General features: G+C 37.9%; 1 protein-coding gene across 6 annotated transcripts in view; it reads left to right on the top strand.

Moving 5' to 3' along the window:
• caskin1 (CASK interacting protein 1) overlaps nt 1-15,156 on the top strand; it is a 178,422-nt gene that overhangs the window by 124,763 nt on the left and 38,503 nt on the right. For 4 of the 6 annotated variants that reach the window (XM_038269250.1, XM_038269251.1, XM_038269249.1 and 1 more), the window contains exons 10-11: nt 867-984; nt 12,396-12,641. In XM_038269250.1, coding sequence (XP_038125178.1) covers nt 867-984; nt 12,396-12,641 — 364 coding nt within the window. The remainder of the gene's footprint in view (nt 1-866; nt 985-12,395; nt 12,642-15,156) is intronic. The other 2 variants (XM_038269252.1, XM_038269253.1) reach the window with 1 other exon arrangement.

Here is a 15,156-nt window from a genome sequence, read left to right as displayed (position 1 = left end):
TATATATATATATATAGTTTATTTATAATTTAAGAGAACAAAAACAAGGGAAGAAAAAAAACTATATAATTATATATATATATAATTCTAAATCTAAATATATATATATATATATATATATATATATATATATATATATATATATATATATATATATATATATATATATATATATATATATATATATATATATATATATATATGCCTGAACTGTGTTAAAAAAAGTTCAGGCTCAGGATTTTTGTTTTGCTTTAATCCCTGTGTATTGCATTTACAAAGCAAATCAATATTTCTTATTTAAATTCTGTTTTTATTACCAGTGATGGATTCTTTAAGTCAAAAACACTCAGCAATTTTCCTAGGTGAATTTGAAAGCCATGCTGGTAATTAACATAAATCTTTGACCAGTGGATGTTTGGATATTTTAGGTCCCAGCTCAGAGCTTTAATAGTGACGTTAAAGCTGGTGTCTTTGCTCTACATGAACCTGAAAGCTGCCTTGGTTGTAAAACTCCATAATCCTCCTAATGAATACAGGAGCATTAGCATCTACAGTATCCTCCTGTTTACTACCAGCATGTTTTTACAGGAACATGCTCTCACTCGTCACCATCCTTCATAAATATGGATGAGAATTAATTCAGCCTTCGTGGAACTGATTACTGTTTTAACGAAGCCAAGCTGTTCTTGGGGAGTCTTTCCTCAGGGTCTGAGGGAACAATTAGGCTCCAGAGATGGTAAACCACTCAGAGTGCTGGGGGGGGGGGGGGGGGGGGGGAAGTTTTCACGTCTTCCATCAGATTATTCCCTTCAACTTATTTAATTTGGCTAAACCAAACAGTCCTTCCTCTAAATGTTTCCTCTTAGGTTTTGGAGCAACATCCTGACGGACGCTGGAAAGGCTGTATCCACGACAACCGAACAGGAAACGATCGAGTGGGGTACTTCCCATCCACTCTGGTGGAGGTCATCAGCAAGCGTACAGGTGTGTGTGTTAGTGTGTGTGCGCGTGTGTGTGTGTGGACGCTGTGCTGTGTATTGGAGTGTCAAAGGTGTGTTGGATCACATAAAAACACCTGAAAGGTTTGCTGGTTTCTCTCCAGAGGCCATGATTCTGCTTTTGTACGGTGAGTTTGACCATGAATTACATTGTGGCGGTAAACCAGTCCTTAAAAAAAAGATTTATGATGGCCTTTAGGACAGTTTTATCTTCTGATTTATTTACTTATTTTGTTGGCTTCACAGGTAAAATACTTTAATTAATCACTGCAGCACTATGCTCTCCCCCCCTGAACCTTTTTTATTCTGAGGGATCTTGAGCTTTTTCTAAATGTTCTTCGGTCCTTTCTTATCTCCTCTGTTCTTAAGCTCAACCTGTATGTCTTCTTAAGGGTTTTTAGGTCCGGGGACAGCGATGCCACGGACAAAGGTTGATTTTTCGTTGGATGAACCATTTTCTTACCGTCACTTCATTGTTGAGCTCATATATTTACATCTTTATCCTGATGAAACACCCAACATTCACATTTGAATAGAGGAAGATACCAGATAGGAGTAGAACAAAAACACCTTGATTTCTCAAAGGGTTTATGGCTCCACACATTAATAAATCTTCCTAGGCTTTTTGAATGCCCACAGCATCACACATCTTCTACCATACTTTATAGTTTTTGTTTTTTTAATCAAACCTGAATGGAGTGTTTTTTTTTTCAAAGACTTTTCCATATATATGCTAATATATAAGATGTATAATGGCTAAATTTCACTTTGTATTTTAGATTTTGAGGAATTTTCTTTTCCGTTTTGATAAAAAAACAAAAAAAAACAAAGTATAGATAAGAATATCCAGGGCTGACAAATATTTGATAATTAATTGAAAATAGAAAATGTGCAGACATTCTTTACCTTCAGTATAATTTTTATAATTTCTTTTTTTCTGAATTTTTTAAAAATATTTAACAAGTAATGCATAGCGACTATTTGTGCATACTCCTTAGAAGATGGAAAACCTTTAATGACAATAATGCAGTTAAACTTACCAGGGATAGCTTTTTTTGGCTATATTCAGACATGGAAAAGATTAGCAGCTGTTTTATCTCTTGATTAACAAAAAATAAACCTACAATTTAACAGTTTCCATCATAAAATATTTTTTTAATCACCTCATACCAGCCGGATCAGATAGATCAGCGGTCCCCAACCTTTTTTGCACCACGGACCGCTATATGTCAGACAATATTTTCATGGACCGACCGGGGGGGTAAATAAGATCGAGTAAAATGATACGACTGGTATTAAATCAAATACAAACAGCATAAAAATAAAACAACAAACCGGTCCAAACTAGGCGTAATCGGAGACAATGACACACGAAGTGTGCTCCTGATGTCCAGTCTGCTCCGTAGCTTTGTTTTGGTCGCTGTAACCGCAGAAAATCCCGCTTCTCAAAGATAGGACATTATAGATAGGATGAGTCTTGAACTGAATTAACCTGTGTCAAGAGGCACAGATGCACCGACTGATGTAATTAGGAGAGAATACCGCAATTTTTTATATTTTTCAAAATAAAACATCACTCAGACTCTGATCGTCGATAAATTATATATTTATACATATATACTTTTTTCTGTGCGGCCCGGTACCAGATGACCGACGGACCGGTACCAGTCGCTGAGATAGATTACACAGAACCTCCTTAACACTCTTAAAATACAATATTACTCAGGATTATAATATTACATTATAATCCTGAAGTTAATTTAAAAAAAATTTAATTAAAAATCTTGGGATATTCAAGGAAATGAAAAGACATTTGTAGGACAATACAAGGAAACATTTACATCCTAATCGGATACAGATAGTTGCGGAGAAATATTTGGGTAAGGTCTCATCTGGGTCTTTATCCAAAAATAAACAGTAAGAAAATTAAATGTATATTCTGGCTATAATATAGAAAGGTGGAAGAAATAAAATACTGAAAATTAAAGCATTTTTCACGTTCGGCTGCTGTTGTTCAGCCACATAATAGTTTATTTAGTTGTGAGTGCAGAGAATGAAAGAGCAACGAGCTGCTGAGACAGGTTTCTCCAGAGTCGTATTTATTGAGCGAATGTCTGTGAGATTTAAATGCTGCAGATTACGCTCATGGCTCACTCAGATCCATAGCTGATCACTGAAGCTAGTGGCATAAAAAAAAATATGGCATTAAAGCAAGTCTTCCCACTCCTACATCTTTTACTGGTTGGCAGTACAGGAACGCTCGACTCACTTTCCACCTTTCTTAGTCCTGATTTAGCCTTCATGGATGAAAAAAAAATGCTCCAACTACATTAATTTTGATAAATGTATTTCATAGTAAGTCTCATCCTTATTGTTGTCTCACAAAATTCATGTAGAGTAGGGGTGGAACGGTTCACAAAATCTACGGTTAAGTTCGGTTCACGGTTTCGTGGTCACGGTTTTCGGTTCGGTTCGGTATATGTTTATTGTTACACCGAAAAATAAAAAAAATAATGAAAAATTATAAAAAAAAATTAATGACATTTAAAAAAAATGAAATTAATGAAAAAATACAAAAAAAATTAATGAATTGTAATTATTTTTAATGATTCGCGGAAACCATGGATCATTTCCGCATGTTTTGCTGCTTTGATTTAATCATCTCGGACGGGAGCCACAGTGGAGGCTGTATGCTTTGCTTTGTCCAGGCGGTCTGGAGCGCAGCGGGGTGGAGCACTGTGATTTCGGGGTTAGCATGACATGTTGGTCATGTTGCTGTTAGCATAAACAAAACGTGTTGCACAATGCTTGCACACTGTTGCACTTTTATCCACAAGTTTCTTTCCGCCGTCATGGTAGGTCACTCTAAATGCAAAGTGGTCCCATACAGCAGACCTATAAAGTGCTGCTGGCGCGTCTTCCAACTCCTGTCTATGGCAAGCCAAGAAGGACTTTTTCCCATTGACTTATCGCGTTAAGATTGAAATTAACCCGCAAGAGATTTTGCCGCTTTTTACGCCGTCTTTTACCAACAAGCGCCGCCTTTTACGTGCGTCATGATAGTACCGCAAGACGCGTGTTAAAAAGCGCGTTTTCCTAATATGATAATGATGTCCTTCCTTCTTTTCCAACAGCCAATGCATTTGAACTGGTTGCATCCAATCGCTGATCAAGGCAACCAGACCACTGTTCTTTCCCGCTCGCCATACCCACGCAATTCTCCACAACAACTGATTTTTTTCTGCTACACCAGGCTACGCGGCTTCGCTTCTTCTTCTTGTTTACTACTGGTGGTTGGCTTTGGTCGCAGTATCGCCACCTTCTGCTCTGGAGTGTGAACGCGTCGCCTATGAGAAGCGCATGAACCGAACGAAACACACGCGAACCGAACCGAGACAGTCGAACCGAACGGTTCGGACGGTTTTCAAAAACCGTTCCATCCCTAATGTAGAGATAAACACATAAATCAGAGCTGCCCAAAGTTACCCCTCAAGGTCCACTTCAGTAAATCTGATAGCTGATTAGAGCTGGGCATCCACTGTGGTCCATAAGTGGGCCGGTGTAGATGGAAAAATGTCAGGGCCGAAAATTGTTCCTCCGAGCCCGACTGGAAATGAAGTCCAGTGGATTGTTTTTTCAACTTTTTTTGAATCATCTGTGAAGGTGTGTTATAATTAAAGTGATAGCTGTAGTCTGCATGAGGTGGAAACATCTTTACCAGAACATCACTTTACCTTTGGCTCTAATCTCTACACCAAAATATGTTTAAAATAGCAGCACTTAAGATTATCACACTTTAGTCACAAAAAAAAAAGTCAGCACTACCTCTGAAGCAATAACTGGTTTCACACTTAAAACAATCGAGAGTAAAATGACTGTAGGGGAAATAAATGTGTGCCTTAAATATCAAGTCCAGCAAGCAGAACAACGTTTATCGTACATGAAAATCAGTTCCAAACAACAAAGGCAGAGGAAACAAACTTTGAGGAAAACTAATTTCTAAACTATTAGCTGCCGGATAACTGTTAGCCTACTGCAGTGTGCTCCATAATTGGATAATAAAGACCTGAACCCTCAACATGTTTCCATCATTACTCCCATCTTACCAAACATTGGATTTACATACATCTACTCAGATTGCCTTTTTAATACCCAGCAGATTTTTCTTTTTCAGTAACTGCCCTTCATCTTTCCAAAAAGGTTAAAAACAATCCACTGGGCTTTGTTTCCAATTTTGAAGACATTTCTCTTCCAATCCAGGAAACTTTTTCAATTCAAAATGTCAGAAATAAAGTTAAGTTTGAGGCTTTATAAAGTAGCCCAACAAAGCCTTGTTTTGGCTTAGAAAACATGCAAATTGAAACAGACGAACGGGTCCATCCCTTTGGAATGGGGGTCTTTGGCTTCTTTTGTTAGCCTGCAATACCCTATACCTGTCTATGTCTCTGGAAGGCGGGTCGTTAAAGGGAATTGTTGGCCTGGCTGAATAGGCGAGGTCATCTGTTCTCCTGTAAAGCCTGGCATACACTGTGCGATTTTTTTCAATCGTTGCTACAGCTCACACTGTACTACGAAAACCCTGCCGTTTCGTCGTACAATGCGCGTTTACAGCTCACATTGTATGTTCTCATACTGTGTGGCCCGACGCTCTGATGCGATCTACCTGCTCACACTCTACGTCAAAAAACTACGTTGGTATCAGCTCCGCAGTGAGATGGCACTACTCAGACTCGTCTAACCTTAAGCCAAACAGTAGAAGAGGAATATGAAGCTCATTAGGGTGAAACATGCTGCTCTAAGAAGAAAAGGCGACGCCATATTTTGACAAAGACATTTCTGAGCAAACGTGGATACTAGGGTCTGTCAATTTTACAGAAAGAACTCCATTTCATTCGCACCTCCGCCGTGCTTTTGTGATTTCTTCTGAGAGGAAGAAAAAGAAAAATAATCCTTGTTTGCGCATGCCCACTGAACGATTTGCCCATGGCGGTCGACTGAAAATCAAACATGTTTGAGTTGGTTGTGAGAGGCTGATCGAACCTCGTTACAATTATTACCCCAATTATTTTGAAAAATATAAAAAAATTGCGGTATTCTCTCCCAATTACATCAGTCGGTGCATCTGTGCCTCTTGACACAGGTTAATTCAGTTCAAGACGCATCCTATCTATAACATCCCATCTTTATGAAGCGGGATTTTCTGCGGTTACAGCGACCAAAACAAAGCTACGGAGAAGATTGGACATCAGGAGCACACTTCATGTGTCATTGTCTACGATTAAGCCTAGATGGGACCGGCTTGTTGTTTAATTTTTATGCTGTTTGTATTTGATTTTATGCCAGTCGTATAATTTTACTTGATCGTATCCCCCCACCCCACCCCAGGCCGGTCCGTGAAAATATTGTCTGACATATAGCGGTCCATGGTGTAAAAAAGGTTGGGGACCACTGCAATACACGACGCACGATCAGGCTGAAAGTCGGTCCCAGCGGAAAATTCTCACAACTGGAAAGTCGCCCCAAAAAGGGCAAAAAATCACACAGTGTAAGCCTGGCTTTCAGAGGTTCATTTGCATGTTTTCTAAGCAAAACAAGGCTTTGTTGGCTTTGTCTTCCTGTGTGTGTCTCTATCTGTATACCTGTCTCGGTAAAGAAATTCACATTTCCACTTATTGGTTGCCTCAACGTTTTTCCTTATTGCTTTATATCCTCACCATCCTCTGCTTTTTGTTTTTCAACTTAACTGGGGTTCTCTATGTGACATATTAAACCTGATTAATTCGTAAAAGGTAAAATAAAGAATATTGGCTAAATCTTCTCTTCTGAAACATCCATAAAAACAGAATCTTGATAAAATTTTCCTTTGAAATTATTCTTTAGCTTTGTTAATGGTGGATTCAAAATTGTATACACACAGCAATATGTTAAAATATATAAAAAAAAATACATTTAAGATGCAGTAATTATAGATACATAGAGAAATGTAGGTTAAAACAAAATAAAGTAAAATATACCTTTATTGTAGTATTTTTGTCACAAGCGGTGATCACTTATTTATTTAAAATTTATTGGTAATTGACATCACATGAGAGAGAGAGTGCTGTTTGTGTGTAGCATATATTGTATAAGTGAATGTTGTTTTTAAATCAAAGATACTGCATTTAACAACAATTAAATCTGAATGTATTCATATTTATCCATGTCTCCAGACCCTTCTCTTCTATAAAAACACAACCATATCACAGCCAGAACAAATATATAAAAACAAAATCAAATTACTGGAAATATATACAGATGATAAATAATGCTTTCAAATAGAGTTGGAAAAAGTTGTCCACATGTTTTCAAATTTCAAATTTGGGGCTTTTTTCATTCCAACATGAGACTTTGATTTAACTGTTGCCCATTAAAAGGTGGGAGGGGCTCATTTGGCTTCGGTAAAATTCTTCAAGCCAAAACAAGCAACTGGATATTAAACTCTAATTTAAATTCGAGGTAGAGGTACTTTGCACCATCACACCAAAAAAATTAAATTGCAACAAACAGGTAAGGTGCAATTAGAGTGCCACATATTTTGAAAAAAAGACAAGCCACCTACTGTAAGACAAGCAAGTCAAACCTATTACTAATAAAACTGCATCTGGTTTTAAGCCAGTGGAGCCAGTTAACAACCTGGAACTGGATAGCTACCCATTTAAAGTCGTTGCATTTCCGAATTCTCCCGAGTGAATAATTACACGAGTGAATAAAGTGAATGTGATTGGTCGTTTATCAAGGGGGCGGGATTGTTGTGGCGGAAGGTTCGCAAGCAAGTTTGATTTTGGTCAGTTTGTTGGAAGCATCTTGCTAACCAGTTAGCAACTTAGTGCTAGTAGGTTCCCAATGGGAAATTCCATTGGGACCAAGTAGCACTAAATTGGTGACTTAGAAATGACACTGTCAAGGAACGCTATGGACAGAGGAAACATGCAAGAGGAGGAGAGTTTTGTGTCGAAGGTCGTGGATGAGTCTCCTCCGTCATACATTTTTTATGTAGAGGACGAAGATGTTGTGGAAGAGGATGCCAGGGCGGCAGAAGCTTGGTTTGGTGTAGAAGGCTTACAGCCGTACATGTTTGAGCCCTTGCCTCGCAACGCTGCCAGTTCTGTTAGCTCTACGCCTGCAGAAGACAGACGTACATCCCCGTGAACACAGGGATGGAACTCAATAGGAAAGGAAACGATTCTTATTTCTTATTTAATATTTGCATATATTAGCTGTGACATATGAATCAAGATACTATGACCGAAAAAAATTAGATTGACAGATGACCGTTGATCTATGATTGGCCAAATTTAGGTGTACAAGCTGATCTATAACTAACTGGCCTGCATAAGATAACGGAAAAACCCCCCACAGATTTTAAGACAGGATTTTATTTTATTTCTTTATAGAAATTTTGTAATTTTTGGGACAATATGGTCTGATAGAGTACATTTATATATACATGTTTAGGCCAGAATGATTTGACCTTTAAATATGATTTCCCTACGACTTTAAAGGAATCAAGTACTTGTTAAATATGTTGGACTGAATGTGCTGTCATTTTCATTTTAAACATAAAATCAGACATTTTTGATACGTATAAAACTCATAATTACTTCAAAACGTATAAATCCTTTTTTCACCTGTGCAATGCATGCTGGGTAAATTAGGCACTTAAGTCCTATTGGACGGGAACCTACAGAGTAAACGCAGGATGGAATTATATCATATTGTGTTTCACTGGGATATACATGATTTATGTGTTATGCTCTACTTTTGCTATATTGGCTAGTGCTAACACTATTAGAGGCTAACTTGACATCTAACTGGTTGACAATGAACAACTTTTTAAAGTGACAGTGAAGCATCTTTCAATGGTTATATCACATTGTTCCTATAATGCTTTGACGCTAACCATAAATAGCTTGAAACTCAAGCTCTTTGTAGCGTAGCTCTTAATCTAGGTTAGCACATTTTAGCCGCACCGTCTTTGTCCAACTTTGCCTTCCATTTGATCCTCCTCATCTTCATTCCCTCTTGTGATTTCTACATTGCCATTGAATATAATGTGCTCCGGTTCAAAATGAACATGTTACTCTTTCTGTTTAGCGTTACAGGACCTTGTATACATAATTTACCCAGAATGCACTGCAGCCTAAGAAAACATGGTGACGTCTGTGTGACAGTGTTTTGTATAAATGTATTAAAACTAAACAGCTCAATATTTTACTGTATTGTATTTACATCAAATAGAAATATTTCTCAAAAAAAGTATGCTGTTACATCTAAAAGTTGACAGAAAGATGAAGAGTACATTCTTTCTTATGCTAAATATCTTCGTTTTGAAGCTCTTCCCATTTTTTTACAGTTATTGTAATGTGACCATTTTATAGTCACTTAACAACTCATAAACACGCCTACAACATATATGGCTGAATCTTTTGAGTTAAATTTGCCTCTGATATTATAAATAGCACGATGACTCCTGCTTGCATTACCCACTGTACACAGCAGAGGTCACAGATTATCGGACCCATCTGCTGGCTAATCCGGACACAATCTGATTTAAAACATTTATAAATTACTGCATGTTGTTAAACTACAGTGTCTAAATTCACTTGCGCCGCTTCTCCTGTTAATATGGTAAAGCCCTCCAGAATGTGATCCAAATTATCCAATGAGCTGCTGTCAGTCTGGGTTGCTGCTGCTGCTACTTTTAGACACAGCAGGCAAACCTGTGGCAAGCCGGGCAATGGGAAAGAAGGAGAAGATGATAAGAAAAAGAGAGCAGAGAAAGTAGGGACTGCTGGAGGAACTGTGGTGAACTGGAGATAGAAAACTGCAATGGTGCACAAAGATTACCCTGCACATTTAGAGGATGTTTGGCTCAACCTGCTGCTGTGAAGCAGGATTCTCCACCATGAACAGAATCAAAAACAAATATGGATCCAGGCTCAAAATGAGCACCTTGATATGTACTTGAGAATGGCTTTGTCTCCATTCAAACCCAGGTTTAAAGCCTTGCAGGGCAGCCTAAAGCTTAAAGACCAATTTCCTGCTTCAAATATTTTGTCATAATTGGTTTAAGCGATCTGACCCACATGCAGAGAACCACTCAGAGACCACGGGAAAAAAGTTTAACAGGTTTATTGAATGTTGATGAAACACAGAAGTAGGAGCTGGAACCAAGTGGACTGGTGAGCCGGAACCGGAAAGTCTGAAGGAGAGGTCACAGTGATCAGTTCAGGGACCGTAGGAAAATAGACTGAGGCTTGAATATAGCTGGAGAGAAACTCACGTTTGAGGGGGCTCTTGTTGATTCTTGAATCCAGTTTGTGGGGAATTAATCCAGAGGAGAGGGAACTCGTTGGAGAGCGGACAGGTAGAGATACGTTTGACCCAGAGGAGTAAAGGAGCAGACTTTCACTTGGTTTTCAGAAGAGGACTTGAATAGATCAAGTCCTCACACCTGATCAGTGTGTACTCAGTAATCCTTCCAGGGGAAGAAGGTCCAGGTTATCCAGTTACACAGGAAAGGCTTCCAGCCGAAGAGCACAGACAAAAAAACAAGGTTAGACTCAAAGAAACAAAGCTTCGGTTAGACTCTGCTAATCTCAGCTTGGCTAGAGTACCCAACACTGGCAAACACTCTGGCGTCGAGGTAGCGACAGCCCGCTGCTCAAATACTCCTCCGGTAATGATCCAACGAGCCGCAGGTGTGCAGGGAGGCCCAACGAGGAACAGGGCACCACCTGGTGGTGGAGAGAGTAAAACACAAAAACAAACCACACAAACTGGAATCCTAACATATTTTATAAAACACAAATTTAGGTGTTTTATAAACAATGTGAATCAGGAAATTGTCTATATACCAAACTGAACGATTGTTGTCATCTATTTCAAAAAACACTTAATATTTTAAAATGGAAAAATGGAAAAAATAAATATTTAAAAATTCAGTGTATAACATGGATGCATAAAATGCATATAAAGAAACAGATTGTAATAAAAAAAATGTCTCTGGACCTTTACTGGTTGATGATTTTCTCTATCCAGAACCCACTAATTTTTAATTGGTTGCCCCTGGTATACATCTTCCCAGATTAGCCTTCCTACTATCGGCTTTAGGTTTGACTCTTCTGTGGAATGTTTTATCATCTTATTCACATTAAAAGTTTTCTTTTAGATAGCTCTATATTTGTGTCTGAAGGTCCACCATAACCCCTAGATCCTTCAATCGCTGTATAGAGCGGGGACGATACATTGGACGTTATAGTGAACTCTATTAACTGACCGTTTGCATAGATGATCACTACTTCTCGCTCCCAGTTGGTCACGTAAATTCTCGTCGACTGCGCTTTGACTGTGCCATCTTTGTCATTAGTTATCGCTGTCAGGTAGCGAAAGCCTATGGCAACAGCGGGGCTCTGTGACAGTAAATCCGAGAATAATTCCGATGTATGTAAATCCGGGATATATCTGCTTGTCAATTGACCATGGATTATCACTACTTTTCAAGGTGCATTGTGGTAAATTTCTAGTTCACTATCTTTTCATCCACTAGACATTCTGACACTCATCTAAAATGGCGTAACTACTGTATAGTGCCCCATATAGTAGTTATAACGGACAGTTGGACACAGCCTATGCCTCGGTGTTTCCAATATTTTAATACATTAATTGAAGCTGAAAATAGCTTGCCAGTAGATTTATTCACTCATGAGGGCACCTTCACCGGCACCGACAGCAGTTTCTCTTCAGGTTTTCTTCTGCAGATCTTATTTTTGATTAAACGGCATTCAGAATAAACATCGATGACATGAAGTTAAGCAACACTGCATCTTCTTTCGAGTTTGTATTGCTTGAAATCACCGACATGCATTTAAAGACAATGCATCTTTCTAATTTCTGCTATGAATCCGATCTTTTCGATCTGGTCTGACCCCAAATTGGATTGCTGGTTTAAAAAAAATGTTTATTTTCAGCTGGTATCTGAAATACATGACTGTGTAACTATGCAACGTATTGATATTAGTGTTATATTAAATACTACAAGACTTCAAGGACTCCCCTTTGAACACCCTTTCTTCATCTGTTCATACTGTACATGGCCATCATTCGTCCTCTTTGTTGCTCTTCCTGATCTCCATTCCTGTGGTTTTCCATCGGCTTCCTGCTCCATCCCCTCCTTCCCCTGGTTTGATTTCTAACCACAGTCTTTGTTTTTAATTTTCTGTATTCCCTCCTCTTTTTTTCTTACTTGTAATTCTCTGTTTTGTCGTTCGTCTGTGACGGTGGTTCACTGTTGGCTGGTTGTGTGTGTGTGTGTGTGTGTGTGTGTTTCCGTGCTTCGTCACCGTGGGTGTTGTCTAGGTTTGGCCAGCACAGTCATTTGCACTCAACAATTTCAAAAGATACCGCTGGTTCCCCCGGCGACGGTTGCCCCTGCCAACGCGGTAGTCAACGGCAACGACACCACGTTTCATCAGATCCATATCCTGCCTCCACCGCCTCCTCCTCCACCACATTCCCATCAGCCACTGCTTCCACTTTTCACTTCCTTTGGGTATAACAGGTCGCCCGTGACAACTCCACAGGGAGACACACCCACTGCCCCAGGTACACACCCACTTTTCATTATTATTATTATTATTATTATTATTATTATTATTATTATTATTATTATTATTATATGTTCTTTAAAAAGCTTTAATGAATGCTTCTCTGATATATTTCTGAAAATGTTTTAATTGCTCAATTAAGATTCCAATTAGCACGCTAATGTTTTTTTTATCTTTAAGAGAAGGCAGCCATTAAAGTTTTCTGTTCTGAGTCATTCTTTATCAAGTTTTCTATGTTCCTCATACATTTTAAATTTTGTTTTCTGGTTATATGTTGTTTTCATCTCCATGATTGAGCGCCTGGTTCAGTTTACAAAAGATAAGACGTTTTTTTATCAATTCCATTCTATGTATTAAGATCTATCTGAAAACATGTGACTAAAACATAAAGAAGTTAAATTAGACACTTATATGAATCTTCTGGTAAAGCAGAGCAGATGCAAGGATAAATCAGACCAGTTCTTAATGGAGTCACTGACTTGATGGAAAACCTCCTCTAGCATAAATAAATATAAAATTGTCTTCCAGGCAGGAAAGTGAGAGAAAAACTTGTATAAAGATTGGCTCAATTACTGTACATATATATTAAAAACAATCTTTGAAACAGGATCATTTAAAGAATAAAAATGCAAACTGCGAAATAAAACAGCCTAAAGAAATACTACTGCATCTCAAATATCCTGTTATAAAGGATCAGATGGTTCCAGAGTCAGATATAACTTTTTGTAATACATAGAAATATTAATATGTGTAGATGGTGCAAAAGATTCAAGAGTGAGGCTGAAGATTTACCTTCCAAAAGCTAGAAACACAAAGGATGGGTTTAGATTAGGGTCTGCACCCTTTAAAACCCACTCAGGCCCAGACCTTCCAAGTTAATGGCAAGAAAAATAGATCAAAAACATATAGCTGTTTCTTTCAGCTAATTAAACAAAAAGGAAAAATAATAAAGCTTATAAAACTGGCATTTATTGTTATATCTTAAACCATATGTTGGTTCTCTATCCTTTTTATCTACTTTACAGAGGACACAAAGATCTTCCTGCAGCTTCAGGGCAGAAATCAGTTTTAATTTAAGGCCTTTTTAAGTAATATAATGTCCTAGTCAGAGTTCAACTCTAAAGCTTGATGAACCTGAGTCTATAAAGTATTCAATCAGGAGGCAAATACTGGTCAATACTGGATTTTTACTATTTTTACTAGTAAAATTATTAACAGTAAAATATATGCCTTCCACTTTCCAGTACATTCAAATGCTACTTTGCCTTCATCATTTATTTAAAATCCCAAATAAACTTCCTTCTTTCTGGTTAAACTCTGTGAGAAATCATTATTGAATGGACCAGTAAAGAAAACAGGATAGTTTCATAATAATTATTTTAGAAGTAGTTAGACCCTCTGCAATTTAAGCCACACTTTCAGCAGACAAACACTATTTTTTTAACTTTTAAATTAACCCTTAGATCAACACCTATTATCAGCATTTTCTATTAGTAGAAATAGGAAAAAACTACAAGAAAACATGGAGGAGATTTTACCAGTTTGTCATCAGTTTCCCTGAGTTGGTTTGTGTTTTTGTTTGATGTCTGGGTTTCTTAGTTTCCCTTTTTCTCCCCTTAGTATAAGGATTATGATTATCATCTTGTTTTTCCCTTTTTCCCCTCCTTATCACCACTTACATACACACCCTCCTTACAAACCTTATGCTGACCAGACAGCGTTTTCTGTTTCGTCCACGTTGTCTCATTCTTCCCCCATTGAATCACACTAATGTCACTTTTACCCACTTTGCACCCATAATGTGTGTGTTTGTGTTTGTGTGTTGTTCTACGTAAGCGCGGTACTTACCACTATATCACCATTAAACCCTGGAGTCATAGATGAAACCAGTAAACTCAGCAGTAAATACAAAAAGAAGGAAAAAATGTCTTTTATTATTGGGAAGAGATTGTGTTCAATTGGAGTTTGGTATCAGATGCAGGATTTTGAATGTCTTCATTTAACTTATACCATATACATCTATTTTTTTTGCCTTCCTGATTGATAACAGATCATATTTTTGATATTTGTTGACTCACAAGTGCAAATTTTCCTGACAAAAATCTTTGCAAATACAAGCAGTAAAGTTTAAAGACTCCATTAGAAAATGTCCCTCTAGGATTTGCAGGTAAGGTTTCACAAACTCCTCTGTTTCTGTAACTAGCGACAGTTCTGTCACCTCCAACAGGAAGATAAATGCAATAAGCATCTTTATCCAACCTGGATTAAAATCCTACTTTTCATCCATGATTTTAATAAGGTGAGGGTCTGTGGATGTTTTTCTGAGCTCACTTGGACGGATGCAAAACGACCCCTAGAAGGAGCTGTGTGATCACAAGGAAGGAAATAAAACTTATGTGTGTGTTTCTCTAGAGCACTATTGGTTGCACATATAAACCATTACTAAACCCCTATTAAAGTGGTTATAATGGTTTATGCCACTCTCCAAATGCACTACAGCTCCATTCTTAAAA

This window comes from Cyprinodon tularosa, unplaced genomic scaffold (assembly GCF_016077235.1).
Source record: "Cyprinodon tularosa strain WSP-4 unplaced genomic scaffold, ASM1607723v1 ctg726, whole genome shotgun sequence".
In the NCBI taxonomy this organism is placed as follows: Eukaryota; Metazoa; Chordata; class Actinopteri; order Cyprinodontiformes; family Cyprinodontidae; genus Cyprinodon; species Cyprinodon tularosa.
This window is presented reverse-complemented; position numbering and strand designations above follow the sequence as displayed.